General features: G+C 43.7%; 1 protein-coding gene across 5 annotated transcripts in view; it reads left to right on the forward strand.

The window, feature by feature from the left end:
- The first annotated feature begins 8,236 nt into the window (after positions 1-8,236).
- Positions 8,237-15,134, forward strand: part of HDDC2 (HD domain containing 2) — a 34,437-nt gene continuing 27,539 nt past the window's right edge. For 3 of the 5 annotated variants that reach the window (XM_083435159.1, XM_083435155.1, XM_083435158.1), the window contains exons 1-5: positions 8,238-8,379; positions 9,768-9,889; positions 11,484-11,586; positions 13,979-14,047; positions 14,900-15,038. In XM_083435159.1, the coding sequence (XP_083291285.1) occupies positions 8,335-8,379; positions 9,768-9,889; positions 11,484-11,586; positions 13,979-14,047; positions 14,900-15,038 (478 nt within the window). In that variant the 5' untranslated portion in view covers positions 8,238-8,334. Of the gene's footprint in view, positions 8,380-9,767; positions 9,890-11,483; positions 11,587-13,978; positions 14,048-14,899; positions 15,039-15,134 lie in introns of all 5 variants that reach the window. The other 2 variants (XM_083435156.1, XM_083435157.1) reach the window with 1 other exon arrangement.

Below are 15,134 nucleotides of genomic sequence, written 5' to 3' on the forward strand. Positions count from 1 at the left end.
TTACTGAGGGTGAGATATGTCTGCATCTGTGTATAAGCTCAGCTTTTCATTTATCATTAAAAGGAAAAATCAGCACAGTAGGAAATCTCCATGTTGACATACTCACATTGGCGGCTTAAAAAAAAAATCTAATCGGGGAAGGAAATGACCTTACAAGTACAATTTACAAGGCTAGGTCAACAGCCTCCACTAGGCAGCAGCCAGGCATGATTGCCTCCTCATTCAGGAATTTTTACTTCTTTCTAGGATTTTAATCTAGTCAGCCACTTGCAACCTAACAGTTCTAACAAACATTGTCCTCACTCATTTTGGTTTAGAGCTTTTATTGGTTTTACTCCATACCCCCATATTCAGATGATCCAGTATGACCCTCTAGCCACACCCTTTAAAAAAGGTACTATTTGCTTTCAAAATGTGCTTTCAAAATGTACTTTTTAAAATTTTAATTGGGAAAAGATGAAGAAAAAAAATCTATTGTTTTAAAAGTTTTTATCTCATTATGGGCATTTCCAGACTGCCAATTTTTTTGGATGGGATTCAATTCAAGTTGTGCACCTATAGTTGATTTGAAGCTCTTGCAGAACAAACTTGCTTCCCCCAAAGTTCAGACTTTTTGTAATATGGAAAGTGACAGGAAAATCTCCTGGAAAGTGTGGGATATGACCTGCTTTGATTCACCATCTTCTAACCTCCCCACAGACAAATAAGAATGAATGCTCAATAAACAGACAACATTGTCTAATCTCCCTGCAAACAAATGAGGATCAAGAAGTAGAATTGTGCCTCTTGAGCTTATGTCAGTGGAAAGCTTTTTTTTTTTGGACAGAAAAGCCAAGGCCCATTTCTCGCTCAGGGTGATGCCAGCATTGCCCCCAAATGCTATGACAGTTCTACTTGTTCCTATAGCAACTTCATGAGAAAGGCAAGTATTGACATAAGCCCAGAGTCCATTTTCACGAGCTTCCGGGTTCATGTTGAATTGTGTTGAGCAGATTTGTAAAATAGCCTTCCCTTCAAAAGCCCAAAGGATAATCACACCCTAGAGAGATCTGTGCAAAAGCCTCAAAAAGCTGGTTTTTAAGGAACTGTCCAGTTCCTTAACTATCCCAGAGGTCATAGTCAAGAAAACCTCCTGAGCTTTAGAAGCAAGGGAGCACTACGGTCCCTGAGCTGAGCCACAGAGAAGTCGCTCCAAGTGACTGCTTGCTGATAAAAGCCCTGGAACAAGGCCAATATAAAAATAAATGATGGCAACCCTACTGTTTTAAAGTAAGCCATCAAAGTGAAAATTGTCCCATTTCTTGTGGTTGAAAGTTTGCGCTACCCTAACAAGTTTCAGGTTTGTGCAAAGATGCTATCGGTCTGTATGTTGCATGGGATCATTAGTAACCCTCACATTGCCAATGAAAAATATACTGCTGGTGGAGAATGCCGAAGAATGAAGGTTAAAAGCTCAAAGAGGCTGAGGAAAGGAAGAATTCCAAACCGTCACTGTGTGGCAATATTGGGGAAGCAGCAAAGGGTCTCCAGAAATGTGTTACAGCTGCAATTTTACAGCAAGTCCTGGAAGAAAGAAATGCAAAACGGCTGCTATTCCACAGAGAGTGGCATCTAGTCCTTCGAGCAACAAGCAAATCGCTTGAGTGGTGTTTTTAATTTTTGATTTTTTTGGTATTCTAGGGACTAGGTGGAGTTTACATTGTTTCATTATACAAAGAGGGTGCAATTTGTAATGACCAGCAGAAGGAAGAAAATGTACCCTCCTCTTTATACAATTTCTAGGTGAGATGGGAAGGGACCTGATGCAGTTTTAAGAAAAAACAGCTTAAAATCCAGGGAATCCTGCATGAGAAGGACCTTCCAAATGAGAAGAGACAAGTTGAATAGATGGATTATAGCACTGCCTGCTTAGCATTATTTGATCTTCTGCTATGAAAAAAAAGGGGTTCTTTGCATTTCAAAACATCCAGACTTCTGAAAGGATAGCAGCACTATAAACCATAAGCAAAACCACCTTTTAAAGAAACTGCTGTGCATTCATGTGGCTATACCTGAGTATTTATGATGAACTGGTCAAGAGATTTTTATTTAAGTCAGAACAGAGAATGTCAAATATCAGGCCCAGTTTGAACCAGTGGATAACAGACTTGTTTTGCTACAATCTGCTCTTGCAGAGAAGCAGGGTCATTAAGTTCCCCTTCCCCCCACTGACCTTGAAAAGTGTTTGAAAATACAAAAACATTATAGAAAATGTGCACATACATTTGAGATTCTAATGATTTGTCACCTGAGTTCTGGATCTCATTGTCCAGTCCCCCCCCCCAACCAAAGAAATAGAACAAATGTATTCTTTAAATTATAAAACAACATTCTGTGGAGCATTATTTTGGTTTTACTCGTCGCTGAAAAATCAGCTTCTATTGAAGGTTTTCAATTTGGGCACAAGGAACATTAACAGGAAAAAATATTGACTAGTTGTCCCAGAAGTGTACTGTACTAGATAATGTGAACTTAAAAAGTTTCACTGACTTGCTCACCCCAAAATCTTTTTCTCTTGCTCAGCAAACCTAAGACATGGATATCATATTTGAGGATCCATATTAGAAGCAATTATTCAGCAGATCACTGTAATTAAATTAAATTTATCCTGCAGAAATCCAGTGCTTAACAGCATATCTATTTTGAAAGCAATGCCACCATGGCATGCAAATCAGACCAGAATGTGTTTGTGTGCGTTTATTATATATACATATTCATTGTATTTTATATTGCCAATGGTGTGGGTTTGGTTTTTTTTACAAAAAGAGCAGACATAAAGCAGGCACAAACTGTTCCTAGCTTCTTGATAGGTAATCTAATGTAAAATGAATTGACATATACTAGAATCTAGCTGATGCTCCCATGAAACCAGACAAAAAAGTCATATTCCTTCTGTCTCACAGCGGAAGGTCGTGATACTTTTTAAGCAGGCAGCAATCCATGACAGAATTCATCATGATAATGAATTGTTCTGTTGGCAAAAAGAAGAGAGAGTTTTGTGGCACCTTAAAGACTATGAAATTTATTGTGGCGTAAGATTTTGTGGACAACATCAGATGCATAAAATGCTGTCCTCTGCTGCAGGCACATTTATTTATTTATCTAAAATATTTATACACCGGCTTTCCTTTAAATTCAGAAGGCTTTGATCACAAAAGAAATGACAGCAAAAATACAAAATAAAATATCTGCCAAGAAGTCTGGGCAAAGTAGCGAATACAGTCAACTGTGACCAAAGGCCAGCAAAACCCTAAGAAATACAGGCACGGTTGGCGGAAGAAAGAGTTGTAAACAGTGAGGTCGGAAGGAAATAAAACATAGAAAATTACAGACGGTGATAATTATGTTTTTAACATTGTCGATTTACAAAAAAGAAAGAGAAAAAGACAGAGGTGCTGACATGCAGCTGTGCCAATCCGGTCCGCAAGGGACAGCGCTGAACCCCTTCGGCGTCTCCAGCTCCAGCGGCTTCGAGGCAGCAGCCTGTGGGCAAAGAGCGCCACCTGCCGTCGCGAAGGAGAATGGCCCGAACCCATAAACACCCAGCAGAAACTCTGTTCCGCACATCAAATGAGAAGTATTAAAAGACCACAATCCCCTTTTGTTTTGTTTTTTTGCTAAATGGTTGAACGGTTGAGGGGAGCAAGCCTCCTTCCATGAATCATCCACAGCATTCATGCACAGTCCAGGCCAATGCCCGATGAGCAAAATGTATTATTACTGGGCTTCATTTGCACCGTCCGCCCCCCTTTGACTGTTCCCAGGGGGCGGGGGGGGGGCGGACCTCCGGCTTCCTTGGGGACTGGGGTACACAGGACCTGGGGGTGGGTTGGGGGGCTAACTTCTGAGTCGGTGTGCCTGGGGATCAAGGTGCTCACGCTAGCAAACAAGGCTCGTTAATTAAATCGAATGGAAACCCACGCTGCTATTCAAGGAAACGGACTCGGCTGGAGACACAGTGGCTGGGTATAGATAATAAAATCATTATTATTATTTCAGTATTGTTTTGGCAAGGTTGCAGACAGAAGGTGACCTAGTATACAGAAAAAAGCAATCAAATACAAAATAAAACAACCTTCGCTCGGGGTTCCATGTATAGCTCTGGTGGCAGCGACCCAGTAGTGCTTTATTCAGCTAAGCAGAATCAACAATAGCAAAAATGTTGGACGGGAGACTACATGGCAATCACTGACTCCTGCTGGCTATATGTGGTATTTTGTCATCTTTTGTCTCCACCGCAAGGAGAACTTCAGCCCTCCAAAACACAAAGAGTTAGCCCTCTTTTGGATTCACAGAAGCAAAGTTTCATTTATTTATTTACACCTGTGTTCCAGCTGTTAAGAACTTACTCTTCCTCACCCACAATTCAACCTCCTGGGTGCAGAGCGCTTGTGTACAAGGCTCATAAGACACTGGACAGGGCTTAGATGCCACAGCTGTATGGTACAGCCAGGACTGCATTTCCTATTTACTGACGGGCACTGGTCTCATCTTGCTGACAACCAAGTGTCTACCAAGATTTCAACCCTGCTGCTTTGTGGTCCCAGGCTTTGACCACTGTGAGAGAGAACTGCTTTCTTACCTGTGAGTGTCTGTCATAGCAGGTGGTTAATTTATTTATTATAATTTATTAAATTTCTATACAGCTCTTTATCCGAGGAGCACAGGGTAGTTTACATTTTTTAAAATAAAAAAACCCTATAGTAACAAATAAAAGCAATACCCCTTCACAGTTTGAAAGGCCATAGATTACTTAATTAGGAAAAGGCGTAGGTAGGAGAAGAGAAATGTTTTTGCCTGCCAGGCCAGCTTCCCTGGGGAGAACGTTCCACAAACGGGGAGCCACCACAGAAAAGGCCCGTTCTCTTATTGCCACCACCCACCCACCTACTTCTCACGGAGGAGGCACACGAAGAAGGGCCTCATTTCAAAGAGCTGCATCTCTGAGAGAAAGCAGGATCTAGTGCAGTGTCATAGATGGGGCTGGTCCACCTGTAAGGCACGGTAAGGTGACTGCTTCGTACAACAGCATCCACAGGGGCAGCAAATCCCGATATAAGTCTTTATGGGATGTCACTCTCATAGCTGTGCAGACTGTGGAGATCCACCTTGGTCATCTTGATCAGCAGGCAACCCCCACCCTCTTCTTCCCTGGCGGGGAGGAGAAGTTCCATTTTGTGGTTCACCTCATGTGCCAAAATGTCTTGGGCTGGCCCTGGTCATAGGCCATTTTCATCATCAGGCTGCCATACCCCTGCACAGAGCAGGTCCTCCTCTTCCTCCTCCCCCTGGTTGCTGCCTGTTCACTTTCCTTCTCCCAAACATGCAAAATCCTTCTGGGTGAGCTGAGCAAGGGTGCAAATGGGGCCCTGTGGGAATGGGCAAGGCGGTGGTTACAGAGCAGTGGTTACAGCAGCAAAGAGGCTCTGTGAAGGACCTCAGCATCTACAGGAGCGCTTCCATGTGGGGCGATGACCTGGCAGAAGTTGACCAGTCCTTACAGTAAAACTGGCACTGCACACACTTGTTCCCTGTTCCCCACCTACTGCTGGGCAGCCGTCCCCGTTTCCCTTCTGCTCAGCACCACTGTCCTCTGCCTCCTTGTGGGCATCTGCGCCAGTGGGAAATGGGAGAAGGAGGAAGAGCAACAGCAAAAGCCCCAGGGTGTGTGAGAGAAGAAGGCCGAGCCACTTTTATTTCACCACCTCCTGCCTCTAGGTGAGGTTTGGGCCCAGACGGTAGAGAGAAGAAGCCAGAGGAAGGCACAACTGTGTGATGTAGTGGTTAGAGTGCGGGTCTCCAGGACAGGAGAGAGAGACCAGGGTTCAAATCCCCTCTGGGCTATGAAGTTCACTGGGGTGACCTTGGGCCGGGAACTGCCTCTCAGCCTATGCCTACCTCACAGGGCTGTTGTGGGGATTGAACCAGGAGAGGATCATGGAGCCACCTTGAGCCCCTTGGAGATGAAGGTGGGATATGTATGCAATAAATAATAACGAGAGGGGCGGGAAATAACACAAAGGGAAGAATTCTCTGGGAAAGCCAAGCACCACCCTTGACAGCCCTAACTGCTGGCTGCCACCCCACACCCTCCGCACCCCACCGTGCAAGGCCTTGCCTTGGGCTCTGTTGTTGACCAGCAGCAGGAGAGACAGACCGGAACAGGCAGCAGAGGCAGCCCAGTAGGGCCTCCACGGAGGTGTTTTTTTTGGGGGGGGGGGGGCTCCAGGGAACAAAACGGGGCTTCAAGGCAGCGCAGCACAGCTGACTGCTCCCCCTGTGGACATCGGTGGGGAAAAAACCACCGAGTCAAAAATGACTCAGTTGCTCCACTAGGCGGCAGCGGCAGGAAGGACTGGCAGCCAACACCTCCCCTCGGGGCTGGGCTCGGGGGTGGGTTAAGGAGCTTTCCTGCATTTCAGAAAGGGTTGCACAGGTTTGGAGGGGATCCCAATTGGGGGCGGTGTTCGTAGTTAATCATCCTTTTCAGCAACTGGTGTCGGTTGCATAGTAGTCCGGTTTTGCTGTAAGAACCGCAAACTTCTGGGCAGGTCGCGAACCCTACATGCAAAAGTGCTAAGGACATCCTCCACACTCCCCTGCTTTTGCTGCAGTTGTTGATGACTGTTTTTGCAGTTTGCTATCTTGTAAAAATGCAATGTAAAAATGCATCCGAGTTCTCTGCATATTCGATTTTGTTCGTCAGGCTAAAATGCAAAAAAGAAAGAAAGAAAGAAAGAAAAGAAAGTACTAAGAGTGGTGTTGTGCGCTCAGGTAATTCCTAATTCACGTAATGCTACATACATTATTTGTATGTGTATTTTAATGCACAGTAAGATTATGTTCTACCATGTTGCTGTTATTTGTTTGTAAGCCGCTTTGGGATCTTTTGAATGAAAAGTCGCATAGAAATAAAATCCATCTATCGAAACCCTTTGCATATTTTATATGGTCTTCCAAGCGTGCATTGACTTGCAACACGGGTGGGTGTGTTTTTTTAAGGGGCTTGAATTGTGGCGGAGCTTGTTTCCTAATTAAATGTTCTTATACTTGGCGTGCTATTAACATTACTTTGCAAGTTGGTAGGAAAACTCGCTGAAGACAAAAGGACTTAAATATGCCACAGAACAAGCTTTTCTCGCGTAATACACTGTGGCTTCATTGCGGTGCGCATGTAATCGTCCATTTGCTAAGCAGAAGCAGCCCCGGTCTGTATCTGGATGGGTGCCTACATGGGAGCGCAATGTGCCGCATAAATATTCTCCATTTTGCGGCAACTTTTTCTTCCTCTTCTATTTTATACAATTGGCGTTTTAAACACAGCGCTGGCAATCCAATATTTATATCAGGCTAAAATGCAAAAATTAAAATACTTTTTCGTCTTTTTACCGAGAGTGTGATGTGGTGCGTTCGGGCAGTTTCTTTTTTAACACAGTAGGAGGCGCTGTGCCAATGTAAGAAAGAATGACTATTTAACTCTCGGCCCTTCTTCTCGCCTGACCCACCGCGCACCGCTTCCCCCCACCACCAAAGAACCAACAACTCAGGGGCTGCCCAGGCTCATGGAGAATGGAGATAAGACGCCTCGGAGGAAAGGAAAACGTGGCGGTTGAGGTCGAGGCTGCAGCCACCCCACTGCCATCGCTGCAGAATTAACGTCCGGAATGTGTAGCAATTAATTAAGTAATTAAAGCGTTCCCGGATTCATTGAAAAAAATCTGGTAACCTTAGGTTATACGCGCCAAGAACCTTGGCTGAAACAACACGACTTTTCCCCCTCCAGAGCACCTGGAACTTCAGCAAACACTTCAATGGGTGTTTTGGCTGTGCACTCGCAAGGGTTTAACCACGTGCTACGAAATATCTACAGAAACCCGGAGGAGGAGGGGGAGGAAGGAAAGTGGGGGCGGCTGCGTCGGACTCCGCTTTGCTTCCCACCCTCGAGAGGGAGGAGGGGAAGCGAAGCTCCTGCTTTTGAAAACGACGTCCTATATACTTAGAGAGGAGAAGCCAAAGAGACTTCCGAAGGCTCGGGCTGGCAGAACCGGTGCAGAGGACGCCTCACGCGCATCCCCACGACCAAGGCTTTCACGCGTGCGTGTCCATAGGCTAGCCGGCGTTCGGGGCCGTAATGCGTCGCCGACTTGCGCCGCTGGCCAATGAGCAGCCGAGTGGCGCAGGAACCTAGGAGCCGAGCCTGTGGTGTCGTCACTTCCTCCCCACCCGCTCTTGGGCAGGCAGGCGGGAGGCCGCAGCTCCTGCCGCTTCGAAGCTCCTGCGCTCGTAGCCAACACCATGGGTAGCTTGCTGCAGTTTCTGAAGTTGGTGGGGCAGCTGAAGGTGAGCAGAGACCCTGACTGGGTGGTCGGGAGCAAATGTGGGGGAGGGGGCGTCAATGCACCAGTTTTGCCCATCTTCGCAGTATCCTTCCCCAAAGGTGCTGCAGCACAAAACCCCCATGCATCTCCTCACCCTCCCTTTTTAGCATCGATTAAGACTGCAGTCCAAACCCCACTTACCTGGGAGTGAGCCCCATTGAATGCGGTGGGACCTACCTCTGAATAATAATAATAATAATAATAATAATAATAATAATAATAATAATTTATTTATTTATACCCCGCCCATCAGGCTGGGTTTCCCCAGCCACTCTGGGCTGCTTCCAACAAAATATTAAAAATACAGTAGAATATCAAACATTAAAAACTTCCCTAAACAGGGCTGTCTTCTGTTGTCTTCTAAAAGCCAGATAGTATTTTATTTCCTTGACATCTGGTGGGAGGGTGTTCCGCAGGGAGGGCGCCATTACCGAGAAGGCCCTCTGCCTGGTTCCCTGTGACTTCACTTCTCGCAGTGAGGGAACCAGGCAGAAGGCCCTCGGCGCTGGACCTCAGTGTCCAGGCTGATTGATGGGGGTGGAGACATACCTTCAGGTATACTGGGCCGAGGCAGGGTTAGGACTGCAGTTTGCAGATTTTTCCTGTGGCAAATCCTGTTGAGCTCAGTGGGATGTACAATTAGACCTGCGTAGGATAAGGCTGCAATCCTAAACACGTGCTTCTGCTTAGATTAGACTTGCTTAGTACAAAGGTGCATACGATGCTTGCGCCTGGTCACCTTCTTATCCGGCTGAAGGACTTCTGTGTTCTGACTCTGCTTTAGGAACCTGGAAACTGGATAGCGTAGAAATAATAAGGAATCTGTTGCAAAAGGGGATGGTGGTAAATCCAAGGGACACTGGAGGAAAAGTTGGCCGGCAATGAAAGTGAGGTAGTTTACAAGTAATAGAAGGCCGAAGAGCGGAGAGGGCTTATTAAAGAAGCAAGGGGAAATGGCAGTTTGTGGATTGCCTAATAAATTGCCTCTGTTGCCTTGCAGAACCTAAAGACTGCAGTTAGTAGTTCAGCTTTGCAGTAAGCTTAGTAAGATAGGATACAGGCAGGATCTCTCAAAGTTCAACATTTCACACCCAGTATACAAAACTATCCACCTGGGGAACTAGGAAGTAAATATTTTATTTCTGGGGCACAGGTGCTTATGGAATACTGTCTTGGAATTACTTTTTTTTTTGTGTCTTTTAACAATATATATAATCAGTAAGCATGACTAACAAACAGTCTGTTAAATATGGCAGCTTGCGTTTCTACATGGCAGCTGGGTATAAAAAAAGAAGATGCATGCAAGCCTCCCCCCCCTTTGACAGTATTGCTTAAACTCTTTTTGACTAGAGAGTCCCGCGGACTGGCTGGGTATACAGAAATGTAGCAAATCCAGAGAGTGTTTCAGACCATATGTACAGGATGGCAATCATGGCTATGGTAACTGAAGATAAAGCACTTAATAAAGACAGGTATGTATACTGATTGCAGTGGGTATTTTTAATGGATGTGGAGGACTGCACATTGTGGGTTCACTTTAGTGAAAAGTAGCTGCACTGAAGTTCCATTCTTGATGGGATCAAGTTAGTTGCAACTGTCTTATTTTACTTTTCATTGGATCCAGGTTTGTTTATTTATTTGCAACACGGAACCGTCAGTATTGTACACTGCCAAACCACACAATTAATAGAAAAATAGAAGTGCTGTTTTAATACTGCTTGATTGCATCAACTCCTGTAACTATTATTTAGGTGGGTCAAAAAGGGTTGACAATATTTGATAAACGTGGCTTAATAGGAGGAATTCAGTGTTGTGCTCCATCATCACAAGTATATCTGATTGCTTGATGGAACAATCTCTTCTCCCTGACACCCCCCCCCCCCCCCCCGTTCTGGGGGTTCTGCAGATACACACACCTTGAGCCAATCTGAGGGCAGCACAGGGAGAAGAGGGAAGAAAAGCCCTTTTGCACTGGCAGAAGTCCTTGTGTGGGCTTCTGCTAGCTGGGCCAGCTAGCTGAATTCAGGCCAATGTTAAAATACCATAATGTGAAATTTAGGTCATTCTTTAACTTTCAAAAATGAATGTGTATGAATTTGAGTGCCTTGCCCAAGATAAAGGAGAGCTGTAGCCCAGGTCTAAGCCCAAGGGTGTATTCCTCTCCCCTCTCATTGTCAACTTTCCAATATGTGTTTCTTTCTTGGTGGAATGTGGAATTCACATTCACCAATATGATTGAAGAACTTCTGCTGGGTAAATTAATATGTAATGTAAAGCTGTGCAATATTGTGATTGTAACATCAAATAAGTAAATCCAGGCAGGTTTAAAAACAGAATAAAATCAAAAGTTAAATCTCGATTTAACTGGTGATAGCAATTATTTTGCCAGGCTTAGTACTGAAATTGTCAGGTTGGTATATTACTTACATCGAATACCTTTTTATCATGACCTATTAAAACATCAGAAAGTAGTGAGCAAGTTTTTGATTCAGAGAACTCTTCTTCAGGCTAGACATTTTATTATTTTTGCTGTTGAAGGAAGTCAATAAAAATGTTTCAGAACCTGAACCTGATTAAAACATTTGTAGCTCTAAAACATCTTTTCCTCTTTATTTTGAACTACATCTAGCTTGAAGAGGTAAAGGTAAAGGGACCCCTGACAGTATTTGGAAGCTTTGTCCAATGGTTGCCATCAATTTGATTTGAATTAATTTTATAATGAAATGATTTTAGAATGTTGTATTATTTTATTGTTGTTAGCCGCCTGAGCCCAGCTTCAGCTGGGGAGGGCGGGATATAAATAAAATTTATTATTATTTATTATTATTATCTGAAAGTGACATTTTAATTGATATTTGGTCCTAATAGGATGTTACACTGCTGTTATTTTTGATTTTTATTGGAACCAAACTTAAGGTTAACATAGATACTTAAGGAAATAAATATAATTGCACTAACCAAAATGAATTGCAGAATAAGTTGACAGGATGCAGAGATTGTTATACAATACTATCTTTTGTAGTTGCCTTTTAGTAATAACGTCTTTAAATATTTTCTGCTTCCCAGATGCATCCGGTTAGCTCTGGTTCATGATATGGCTGAATGCATAGTTGGTGACATTGCTCCTGCTGACAATGTTTCCAAAGAGGAGAAACACAGACGAGAGGAGGTCAGTATGGTGGCACATGTAGCTTGATGGTCTACTTCTAAAAAAGAAAGGACCAATATTAGTCTATAAAGTCTGAAAGATCCTCAAAACAAAAGAGTATTGCAGAAATGTAAAGACTAACAATAATATTAAGCCGTAAACTTTCATGGATAGTTTACAGCCCACTTCATGAGATATATGAAGTGTTATCTTGCGTTGTAGGAATATCTATACAGGCAAGAGATTGTTAGCAGTGAGATCAGAAGGAAAGGAAATACAGAAAAGTACAGACGTCAGTTACATTATTAACAGAAGCTAGTCACAAAAAACACACATCACTGGTAAGTCAGTCAGCACACGTAGAGTTGTAAAAATCTATCGTCCCAGTTCAGTCCACAAGTGATAGCACTGAATTGCTTCATAATGGTAATTTGGCCGTTTCAGTTTGCTGTTTCCTTTTGAAGTTCCTTTGTTCCGGTATGACCACCTTAAGGTCAGTGATGGCACATCCAGGGAGGTTAAAATGTCCCCCGCTAACACTTAGATACTGCCATTTCTGCCATCTGAATTGTGGCGTTCGTTTTCTTGAAAAGAGGCTGGCTTGTTTTTCCTATGTAGAATGCAGTTGGAAAGACACACAGGGCTTGGCCTCATGATGCAAAGCTTTCATGGGATTTCTGTTATTTGAATTTGCACCTTTTAAAACTTCATTGATGTTTTCTGTCAACCCAGTTGAAAACAAAATTGTTTCTGTGAAGTGGCTCTAATAATGACATTGAACAGATTCAGGGTGAGTAGTGTAGAATATCGGTCACTAGAGGGCACAATCTTGTATTTTACAAGAAAAGATTTCTTACAGGAAAAGCAGTCTAGTTTGTGTGATTCCATAGTGCCTTTCTTTCTAGAAGGGAAGATTCAAACATATAGGCTCTGTCATCAGCTGACATTCAGTTGCCTTCTCTATCAAGAGAAAACTAGATGGAAAGTGACTTATTTGAAAACTTCCTACCTCTCATGAAAACTGATCGGCATTCTGTGCCAGTAGCTGACTTGTCAAAGGACAGTAAAGACTAGAAGGCTCTGAGATATAAACTTGTTATGTGTGAAATATTTAAAGTAAGGGGCACCACACACAATCTGTGGCAGTGCAATTCTGTGAAAATGGCAGGCGTTTCAATCATTTGCATAGTGGACCCCTCTCCTTTAACCCTTTATAAATTATACACAGGCTGAAAACAAGCTGGGCAAGACTGTGTTCCTGCTTGCTATAGTGAGCAGTGAGCATTGGAGAATGGACAAGGAGGCCTGTAGCAACTGCCTCCTCTCCCACTGCTTCAGGGCTTTTAAAGTAGGGCTGGGGGAATTCAGGCTGGGAAGGGGGCAAATGCAGTTCTTCAGGCCTCCCTGACTGGCCCTCTCCCCCAGGGCACCCCTACCTGGACGTGATCCCTCTCCCCCAAACACTTGGGTGTTTTTGCCTGGCTGCAATGTGCCCTTGAATTCTGATCATGCCTATTGTTTGCTTGGATGGTGCGTAGGGAAGGGTGTGTGAATGGGTGTAGAAATCAGCCTACTGTGCAATAATAAAATTCACATTTGGCTTTGGCCATACATACCACTGGCATGTGGCTTTCATAAGAGTGTCCAGCCTGGGCTGAAAAGGGGACAGTCAGGATGTCCAGGCTAGCAACCAACAACCTTATGGACTCTTTCCCAGGGGTGGTCTTTCGTAATATAGCTTCCTGAGTGAGGCCAGAATTTGGCACCCATAAATGGATCTTCTCAATTTTGCACCCTCTCGGCTCGGCTCCCTGTACAGGAAAACCACCTGCAGCACCCTAAATCTGATGCTGCTCTTCCCATATCACCTTTGTTGTTGCGTAGCAGCTGCTGCAGCATCCCATCCCAAATTGCCAAGAAAACTTTGAGTCTGTGTGGGAAGGGAGGGCTCCATTGTGTAGCTCAGTGTTAAGTTAACATCAGTTTCCAGGAAAGGCAGTGCTCACACGGGAACCTCTTCCACAGAACTGAAGCTTTTGATGTTCCTTTCGTTGCACAAGAAGAAGTTGACAAGAGGGTATTCTGCATAGTGCTTGGATTTCCAGATTATTGCTCTGAAACACATCTCACTTGCTTTGTTGTGGGAAGCACCAGATTGCTTAATAGCTTGCATAATTTTCTTCTTTTGGTTAGTACTTAAGATGATGAGGGATGAACTGCGTTATGGAGTGACGTTTGTGTGTGTGTGCATGTGCTCACATTCTTTTTACATTTGCCAAGACCATCTGGCCAATCCTTACAGGTTTTCACTGTCAAGGTGTGTGAGATCAAGAGAATGCAGCTCATCTCTGCCAAAAGAAGGGAAACAATATTGGAGTGACACCAAATAAAACACAGGATTCTCTTTTTCTAGGAAGCTATGAAACATTTGACCCAGGTGCTGTCTGAGGAGCTGAGAAAAGAAATTTATGAACTCTGGGAAGTAAGTTTTAAAGATCTAAAATTGCTTAAATATTAAAATTCATTTTTTCCCTAAACAGGTATTCTTTCTCTACTAACATCAAGCATAGATCTAAATAATGACTTTTTGGGAAGCATTCTTGGTGTAAAGCAGGCCACCATGCTAAATATGGATATGTTACAGGGGGCACTAGGGAGACAATCAGCTTTCTGAGTTTGCTGCCTGCCTGTTTTTATAAAATCCAGTGGGGCTGTCTTGCAACTGAACGCCATGGTGAGCTGCATTGGACTTGGGAGTGGTTTGGAGTAAGGTTTGCCTGAGGAGACTTAACATATTTTGTACTATTGCATTGACTTCTGCCATAGGATAAACTCTAAGCAACTGAGCTATCCAGGGTGTCAGTTGTTAGAAAAAAATGGTTGTAACCATGTAGTTTTGATTTCAAAGTAGAAACTGGTGTGTGCTTAACAGTAAAAACTCAAAAGTGGAAGCGGATGGATCACCACAGGAAACCGGCATATTAGAAAGCAAGAACCTGTTTGAAAAAGAAAGTATTTGACAAGCATGTCTAACCAGTGGGAAACTCCTGTGTTCTGCAGCGAATGCATTTCATTATTCAGGTGTTATGAGATACCTGTTGGCAAGGTATTGGTTTGGTTGATGCTCTCTTCAGCAGCAACTGATGAGAATTGCTTCTGGACTCATGAACATGTAGTGGTGGTTCTCAATATTTGGCTAGAAATCCTTTACATGGGTTAGACCAGGGGGCTCAGAAATGAACTGCTTCCCTTGTACAGCAGTGCATACAGTTGCATTTTCTGTGATTTTTTCCTTCTCAGTAAAGTGGGTTACCACCTTGCACACCCCTATTAGGAATATGAACACCAGTCAACTGCAGAAGCAAAATTTGTAAAAGAGCTGGACCAGTGTGAGATGATACTTCAAGCCTTGGAGTATGAAGAGTTAGAGAAAAAACCTGGAAGACTTCAAGACTTCTATGATACAACAGCAGGTAAGACATCCCCCTCCTTTTTTTCTAAACACTCATTGTGTAGCTTGGTATTTTTATAATGGAACCTGCAACAAACATTTGCAGAGCAAATGGAAA

This window comes from Podarcis tiliguerta, assembly GCF_965153285.1.
Source record: "Podarcis tiliguerta genome assembly, chromosome: 3".
In the NCBI taxonomy this organism is placed as follows: Eukaryota; Metazoa; Chordata; class Lepidosauria; order Squamata; family Lacertidae; genus Podarcis; species Podarcis tiliguerta.